This window comes from Poecilia reticulata, chromosome 7 (assembly GCF_904066995.2).
Source record: "Poecilia reticulata chromosome 7, P_reticulata-male-v2, whole genome shotgun sequence".
NCBI classification, from domain to species: Eukaryota; Metazoa; Chordata; class Actinopteri; order Cyprinodontiformes; family Poeciliidae; genus Poecilia; species Poecilia reticulata.
The window spans coordinates 16,910,135-16,919,501 of record NC_088836.1 but is presented as its reverse complement, the minus strand read 5'-3'; the positions used below and the strand labels follow the sequence as shown (position 1 = coordinate 16,919,501).

The 9,367-nt window shown below is 40.2% G+C and overlaps 1 protein-coding gene across 1 annotated transcript; it reads right to left on the bottom strand.

Annotated features, from left to right (window-relative positions):
• Nucleotides 1-462: 462 nt before the first annotated feature.
• LOC103467366 (proliferation-associated protein 2G4-like) lies at nt 463-9,095 on the bottom strand. The gene is made up of 14 exons (XM_008413690.3): nt 8,931-9,095; nt 8,334-8,582; nt 6,546-6,674; nt 6,343-6,448; nt 6,172-6,241; nt 5,984-6,076; nt 5,231-5,294; nt 5,070-5,148; nt 4,908-4,986; nt 3,472-3,605; nt 3,279-3,373; nt 2,812-2,939; nt 2,682-2,735; nt 463-2,600 (listed from the first exon to the last, which is right to left on the bottom strand). The coding sequence occupies exons 2-14, from the start codon at nt 8,419-8,421 to the stop codon at nt 2,541-2,543; spliced, it is 1,179 nt and encodes a 392-aa protein (XP_008411912.1). The 5' UTR covers nt 8,422-8,582; nt 8,931-9,095; the 3' UTR covers nt 463-2,540.
• Between the last annotated feature and the right edge of the window lie 272 nt (nt 9,096-9,367).

Sequence of the window (9,367 nt, the reverse complement as noted above, 5' to 3'; positions counted from 1 at the left end):
TTGAAATACTAATTTTTTACACTAACACGAATAATATATCAGCAAGACACGCCTGACAAAACCAATAAAATCTTGGTTTTGTCAGATTATTTGTTATTTGTCAATAAATAACAGGGTTGGTAAACATACATTAAATAAAAAGCAATTTTGCTTCTCAGTTGATGCCAAATGATGTTATGTTATTGTGTTAGACAGATTAGCAAAGCTAGCTTGCGTCCCATATGCAAATTCGAGTAAAAGATTAAAGACTCAAGTAAGATTGAATTCTAGTGCAGCAGCTATTAACCTAAATTTCAAGATTAAAAACATTTTTCATAAATGGACTCGAGCTTCATGCGTCACTTTTATTCCGAAGGGAACAAGGGATCTTTTCAATAACGCCTGATGAACGTCATACCTTTTAATAATAATCATGTTAAATGACCTTTATTACAACACACACACAAAGAAACAAGCACGAGGTTGATGTCAGTTGGTTATTTATTGTTTCCAAAAATAGTCTCTGAAACTAAGATTTACAAAAGCGCCCATAAATCTTAACAGCTGTTGGGAGTTCTTGTGTAAAAACAGACGACTGTCAGACCTCCTGGTGGCACCAGAGGACTGAACGCCAAGACCTCGACGGGAGTTTGAACTGTCCACCACTGAGGAAAACGAACCCCACACACCCCCACAATTTCACCACTGAAATGACGAGTCTCAAGTTGCCAGTAGAAACTGTTATCTAGGCAGCCTGCTGTAGACTCCTAGAAAGATTACGCAATTGATCGGAATCTAATTGATCGAAATGAAGCTTTGTCAGCAACACGATGTAAAAAAAAAAAAAAAAAATCTGTATGTCAATCATTTTGCGCAAACGTTACCGCTCCTTTCAAAGGAATGGTTTCAACTGTACCACCAGTGACTCTCTGAATGATGCGACTTTGCTCGCCAACTGAAGAGCTGCTAGGACAAAAAATATATATAGTGATTCTTGAGAATAGGGACAAAATGGGTTTTAATTTTCCCATAATTTTTTTTGTTATTTCTCAACTTTATGTATGCAAATATGACAATGTTTTGGAAATGTAAAGATGCTGAGGTGCAGGCTCCCAGTTGCAACATTTTTTTAAATAATTACGTTTTTAATCGACCTGACCTAGAACGTTGTCATCACCATCTGACAAAAATAAAAAAAATTTAATGACCCTATTAGTGATATTTTACTCATTTTAGAGACAAATGCTTCTCAAGAAACAAAATAAATATTTAAAACAAAAAGTCCATCTGACGGAGTTGACACAGAACTGAAGGTGGTGACAAACTAGTGAGTAAAATGAAAAACTTAGTACATGTGAAGTAATGCAATTTATGTAAAATACATTAAAATGAATTAATTGCAAATTTAAGTGAGATTTGACAACAATTTCACTGAAAGAGTTAGAAAAACTGGAGTGGACATCTGACGGAGTTGACAAAAAGCCAAACTCCCTCAATTTATATGATGTTATTCTGAAGGAGGCCATATTGTAGCTCATCAGGTCCATGAAATCTTTACATTGTACTAAAATTAAGCTTTTATTTCACAAAATTTCATCAGTTTTGTAAATTCTCAGTTATGGTGTTGACACATCATGGTTGTGACAGAAAACTTAGGAATAAAAAGAAGAAAAAACTAAAGAATAACATAAGCTAACCAGAGCTAACTAGCCCTCTTAGCAAAAGAAAAGGGAAGTGTTCATGTGGTCCTCAGAAGTTCTGGTGCCCCCCAATAATGCCTGATTTTTTTTACATTCTTTTCATTTCTGACGGTGTTGACCAAAACTAGGGACAAATTTCAATGGAGTTGGAAAATATATAAAACTGATTTTTAATTCAATTTATTGATACCTTTATAATTATTTATATGACTACTTATACTTGTCATAATATATAATTTTAGTATTTCTTTAATTATTTTAAACTATTATAACGTATTGAGTTCTGCTTCTGGACAAGGGCTTTTACAGGCATCATCCACCTACTACAATGTTTCAAATAAAAATATATTCAGCAAATACTAGGAAAATATACATTGTTGTGCTCACATAACCCAGGTTAGTTTAGTCAGATATTTGAAAAAATTATATTTTGTGTATATTTTATTCAAATTTTGTGCTTTATCCATAGGACCTGTTTTGTCCCTATTCTCAAGAATCACCATACAAATATATATATTTTCTTCACGGTTAGGAAAGCTGAGTCGATGGGAGTTCTTCTGGTGTAAATATGTCTTTCAAGGACCAGTGAGGCAGATAATTAGCAAAGTTTTTTTTTTTTTTTTTAAGTTGGAAGTGTGAATGGAAATTCATGAACGTAAAAGGAAGTTTGTCTAGAATAAATGAGACTTGATGCCATGTTTTTATGGAGTGACAGGATTCTGGAGCAGCTTCCTTCCAGACTGACATCAGAGGCATTCACAGCAGCTATACGCCCTCAAGTCCCTCAGACAGCCGGGACAGAAAGAATCGTGACGTCTGTTCTTTGGGTTCATCGGGTTTCCTGCCACCGTTTATTGAAATTTACTCGGCAGCGTCGGTCTCCATCGCCTGTCCTGTCGCATTCTCTACGGTCTTTGAAGCCTGTTGTAAAAGAGATAAAATGTTTAAAAATCGCGGAAAGAGCTAGAAAAGATGTTAAAGAAAAAAAAACAGGAAAGTCACCTTCTTTTTCTTCTTCTTCTGAGCCTTGCGGCTGGCCGAACTCTGAAGCAAAACCTTTAAGAACAAAACACTTATGAGGTGAAGGACAACATATGTCTGGACATGCGAGTGTTTATGAAGGAAGTCTAACCTTCAGCTCTGGGTCTTGCACGTCGTGCTCAGACTGGTAGAGCTCGGACTCAAAGAGGCTGCTGGTGATCCGCAGTGGTCCGTTCGCCATGAGCAGAACGGTGAACTTGAACTGGGCCACACATTCCCCTGAGAAAAGATGGGAGTGGAAAGGTGAAGATGGTGATGAAATTATAAATACAAAAGTTCACATTACACAGATATTTCTTTAGCCTTAATACATCAAAATGCTTTAGGAGGCGGATTCATCGACAGACAGTGACTTGCAGCAGAGAACCAGAGAAAAGCTAAATTACTCGACCAGTTTGTGACGATACACGAACTCAAATCTGTTTGAATATTAGCATATTTTGTTCCACATATCAAAATGACATGCTACATCTCTCGCGTGTCGACGAGAACATTTTTCAGAACAACTTGGAGACGTTTGCACGACTCTTCACCCGCCTCCCTCATCGTCCCACTTGCCTTCCTTCTCGTACAGCACGGCGAACGGCTGCAGCAGCTCATGCTTGGCGCACTCCACCACACCCAGCCTGGCCTTGGCTTCGTCCTCGAATGCTCTGAGGACGCAAAAGAGTAGCGAAAAAGGAAAAGAAGGCGTCGGTGGAGGCGAGTGAAAATGACTGGCAACGACAGAGACCAAGAGAGCCGACGTTACCTCAAAGTGAAGGGCATCGTGTCGAATCGTCTCTCCATCTCGCTGAAGAACGTGCGGGACGTTTTCATCTTCAACCCGTAGACCTTATTGGGGTCTCGCTTGTAAACTGTGGTCCGCTGGCCACCGTCCTTTGCCTGCAACGTTAAACGAGAAAGCAGTTCTTTAATTCCAGGGTTTCCCCCAGAAAACTTGCTAAGCCCGGTGGTCGGGGCATCAAGGCGGTCCACCGGTGGTCCACCGTGTTTTTGTATTAAAAGATGTTGAGTAGACAGGAAATGTAAAAGTATTGCTGTGTAATTATATGTTACGGGAAAACATCTCCAGTGAAATGCTATTTAAACCCACAACTAGTCTAAAAACAACAAATTTGCACTTCTCTTTAATCCAAATTAAGTCAGCAGCTCCGTCAGGCCCCCAGGGGCCCCATAAACGCTAATATTTTAAAACAGACCCCAGATACATAAACATTTCGTGTCTGTTGAGTTTTTAATCGTCACAGAAACTATTTTGGTTAGTCAAGTTCATGGGACTCGACCGTGCCTGATGGTCACAAGTTTCTCAGATCTCCGTGCGGCAGCGTACATAAACTCTTAGTAGACAACGCATTTGATATGGTTTGATGCATCGTGTAACCGGAAAAATAATACTAAAAATAATAATAAAATAATATAAAATCCACGTGATGCGTGACTCCAAGGAGAGCGCAAAAGCTCCTCACCGGACTGAACCTGCATGATGAGGTTAGCGCTGCTCATTATCTACAAACTCTCCGGCCAACTGGGACCAGAGACATAAACTTTACAGGGAAGACAGACACAGAGCCACACGCTGGGCAGCGCGTTGAGATGTAAACGCTGCATATAATTGTTTGCTCACAAAGATAAATCATTCTCACCACTTCACAACGCGACCTCTGAATTCGCTACAAGTTATTCCTGTGGTTCACTTTGAGCTGCGCAACCAGAGCTAACGCGGCGGGTTTTAAACTCTTACCCAGAGTTCTCCAAAGGATCATAATTCCTCACAGTAAGTTGATGTAAATATCCATACACGTCAGCCTGAGTCCAGTTTGAGTGAAAGGAGGCGCGCGCGATCCGCGCTGAGGTAAAGCAGCGGCAGCGCGCAAGGCAAAGCGCAGAGGCACCAGCTGTGTGATTGGTCCGCGCGCTGTCGGGTTTAAGACTTTAAATGCATGAATTATAAACCTATCCTTTAGGAATAAATTTGCTCTGCTAGTGAAATGCTAAGAGCAACAGAGACACTTCTTTGCAGCCCGGCTTCCCCCCACCCCTAGAAAAGTAAACAAGCAACGCTTAGCCTGGCGGCGGGGCTAGTACATAGCATGGCGGGCCACCAGGCTTATGATACACTGGGGGAAACCCTGAATTCTCAAGTACTGTAAAGATAAAAAAAAATCTGGTTACACCATAAGTTACCTTTCCCTCCCCAGTGCTGATCAGCACATCCACAGCGTAGACCTCGTGAACTTCGAACTCCGCCTTCTCATGGTCCTTTCTGTAAACACACACACACACACACACATTTGGCAGCGATGGACAAAACAACCGAGTGGACAGTGGTTCGCTGAGAAAGCTCACTTCTGCTGGTCCGTTGGGTTCTGAATGATGGTTTTCTCGCCATCGATCAAATGCTGTTTAAGCTGATGAGACAGCATGCCTGCAGACGATGAAGGAAGAACTTTAGTCTCAAAATTGTGCTAAGCAGATTGTTCATAACAAAAAACGAAACAAGCACCCACCCTCAACTGCGGAGCACTTGAATGACTTGGCAATTTTGTTCCAGGCTTCTGTGACCTGAGTGTTCTGAAGGAGAGGGGAAGTGTTAGCGGAGCCGCGACCCATAACGACCCATCAGGTTTAATCAGCATTCAGACACCACATTTCCTCATTTTAAAGCTACAAACTTCAACGAAATTTACTGGGATTTTGTTTCCCCCTCATAGAATTCAAATGTTTTAAACATTTGAATTCATCCCTGAACTATTGACACCTCCAAATAAAATCTGGTACAACCAACTCTCTTCAGTCAATTTGTTTAGTTGCAGTGAATAATGGTGAGATGAACTGAAAAGTAAGGTTTGGGATTAAATGCAGAGATCATATGTCCGTCACTGAAAAGGTCAGAACAGACTTGGGCTGAAGAAATTAATCAAACTTATTGTGATGAATCGATTATTGAGAACAATCATGTTGGTGTGTGTTCATTGTCCAATAACTGCAAGCATGCAGTCAGAGCTACAATCCAGTGGTTTACATAAAAGAATGTGTTAAAACATTTTGTTAACAAGTCATAAGGTTTTAAATCCCTGAAGGAGTGAGTACATCCAAAAGACTTGCAGTCGTAATTCCAAAAAACCATCTCGCAGCAATCAGCGGACTGAATACAGAAGCATGGCAGTTTTGTTTGTGGTAGCCATGGAGCAAAAACAAGTTCTAGGAGCCTGAATACTTTTGCAAGCCAGCCAGTCTATATGAATAGGAAGCAGCGTCACCTGGTTTCCTGGCTTGACGAGCCGGAGAGCAGCTTCTGCACACAGGTGAGCTGCTTTGATGACATCAGCTTTCCGCCCCGTCACAGGGTTCTCCTGAGGACGGCACAGGGGCCACGTTAAAAAATGATTACTCAGCTGGCAATGCTGCAACAGTGCATGCATGACATGGCTCAGTGGTGCTAACCCACCTTTGTTGCCCCAACAACGAAGCTATGAGCCACATTTGAGATGAAGCCATCAACATGCACCCCGAGGTCACTGGACACAGAAAACAAGACGACACAAGGTGTGAGGAGAGCCGTCGCTGCCAACAGTTTCCTCTCTGGTAGCGTGGACTGGCACAAACAATGGCAGCTTACATCTTCACAAGGTCCCCATCTTTCAGGGTTACATCAGGGTCACTTTTCAGAGGGGAGAAGTGACATACGCAGTTGTTGACCGACACACAGGTTGGGAACGCGATGCCTGAGGAAGACGGAACGCGAACGAGGAAGGTGAGACTGAAACACTGACTGAAGGAAATCTGAAGTTAGGGGGAGGAAAAAAAAAAAAAAGCATTTACCTTTCTTCATGTCTTTCTCCCTTTTGAAGATTTTACCGGTTTCTGCTGCGATGAATTCATCTCCTTTTTGACAGAGGCTGAGCACCGAGACTCCAGGTGCAGCGGCCTCGGCTAACGTCTTCAGAGCCTCTGCGGGGCAAAATGAAAGGGAGATGAATAAAGAATACATAGCTTATCAGACAAATACAGTGCTATGAGCAAAGTGCTCATACCCTTATTGTTTTTCACATTTGTCAAGTTAAATGAAAAGACAAAAACATAGGCATCATCTGTATTCAGCACCTCTGAAATCAGAACTTTGTCGGACCGCCTTTTGCTGTGTTTTTCGTCCGACACACATGGCCTACACACCACCAAGGCAAAAAAAAGAAACCCTGTCCTGTTAAAAAAAAACTGTAATAATTGGTTGTCTCTTGAAAATCCTAAATATGAAGTGCCACAAGGAGAAACTGAACAAGTTCAAGCAGAACACTTTTGCAAGGCACTGGCATCACTTTGTGTACTCAAATCAAATGTAATGTTTTAGGGGAATCGAGCAGGATTAATAAAGCTCAGTTAAAATATTGCATGTCTGACATCTTCAAATACATTAGCAGATGGCTGGAGGTTTAGGTTTCTGACGTGATCTGACACCGTCCTTTTTTGTTCTCATCTCATTTTTGTAAAATTACATTTGCAAACAAACCAACACTGTCCCGACTGGCCGACAGCTGCATTTAAGGCCAAAATAACAAAACCAGTAAATTAGCTGCTTTATACAATAATAAGCAGGATCAAAAGAGTCACAAATATCCCAGTAAGGACATGCTTCCTGTTGTGGGAAAGATCATAACTGCAGCCATTTCAAACCTCCCGACTGGACTTCAGTTTAGGAATGGAGATAAAAGCAAATAATTAAAATATTTTTTGGATTTTACCAGGAGATGGCTGGTAAGACGGCAATCTGAGCTATAATGCTCAACAGGACAAGAGACAATGTATTTTTAAATTACCTCTACATTATTATTATTTTTATTAATAATGAAAATAATTGTTATTTGTATTATTATTTTTATTAATAATGATAAAAATAATAACAATAATTATTATTTTAGTAGGTTCAGATTTTATGCTGATTAGTTACTTGCAAATGGAAACCAGTGACTCCAATGATTTCAAGTTTAAATTTCATTTGGACGGCAAGGTTACAAATAAAATTAGATCATAACAATCTATATTTTTTATTACGTCAAAAACAACATAGATTAGATATTTTATATCATGTCATTATTTTAATTGAGCCTTTATTACTTATAATAAGTGTGCTTGCGTGTAACTTGGCTTCAAAGAATATGAATCTGGTCCTAAATACATAATACTAATAATCATTCTTTTAATAAGTGACATTTAAATGTAATCTGTATGCATTTGAATTAGGAGCAGGTTTACATTTAAATTCCTGCTACATTCAATTCCTACACTGGGTTTCCATTGTTAACTGGTAGTTCAGCAGTATAAGCTAGCTGCTAGCTAGCTAGCAGAGCTAGAGCTTCGCTACAGAGCTAGCAGCCGAGCTCAGAGAGCTAGATTCATTTTAACAGAGCTCAAATGACTAAGTGATATTATCTGCATCAATGTTTTAAGACCAGCGCTTTTTGTGTCCATTACAAGCACTGACTTTATTTTTATTAAAACACAGCCCTGTTCCTTGTTGCGGCACATGGCACTGCTGCTTTGCCTGGATAGCTGACACCGCTAACTAACGTCACACGGGTACTGATCTGTATAAAGCAGTTTTTTTCCTCTTACGGTTTGCGATCTCTGCTCCCATCTTGTACTTAGTGACCACCAGGTCTTCGGCGATGGTCTGCTCTGGTGTCTCCTCATCTCCAGACATGTTGGCAGTGTGCAGACCGCGAACTTAGAATAACTTTTTCTCTTTCTTCCCGGTGTCAGTCAGAACAGGCACTGAACGGACCACGCTGCTTCCGCGCCGCTGCGAGCAACGCACAGGTGTTGAGCGAGAAAAAGCGCCCCCGTCAGGGAAGTACCTTCAGACTGACGATAGTCGTTTTTACTAAACATCATCTAAAAAGTTTTTTTTGTTTTTTTTTTTTAAATCAATTGTAGCAAAAAAAAAAAAAAAAAAAATTCTCTTAAGCACATAAGTAATGCTATTTTCTATTTTACGATAAATGTGTATGTGCAAGGACATTTTTTCCTTCACAGTTACCGCTAGGAAATAACACAATTAAATAGCAGCACTCTCCGAAAATAAATATTGTAACTGAAGCAACATAAAAAGATTTTCACTGCATGATTTTAAGCAAAATCTCACAACGAAGGAATTTCGCTGTGAGAAAATCGTTCTCACAGCGACCAACGCGGCTTTAAATATAGGGATACCTTTTGCGGCACAACACCGGTCTTGTTGCTCCGCTTAACTTCAGCTAACACGAGATCCCGCCCGCTGTCAAAGACTCACTCTGAAGTCAAGATAGTTCACGTCTATTTTGGGGCCTCACATTCCAAACTACTGTGACCCAAGAGGTAACAAAAAGATCTATGCAATTTACACCGAGAACTCGCTTCTTTGAGTTCAATGTCGGAAATATTTGAAATAATAATAATAAAATACAATTCCCCAATAAACCAACTGAATTCGGAATTCTGATTTAAAACGCTCCCGAGTAGACGAAACGTCTACCGAGCATAAAAATGTGATCAAAGGTGAAGAAAAAAGAAGAATCCATTGTGTATTCTGTTTAGTCGCTGTAAGTGGTGTCTTGGCATGCCATCTTATTTAAAGACAAGAACAGATAAAAGCTAGTAAAATATATTAA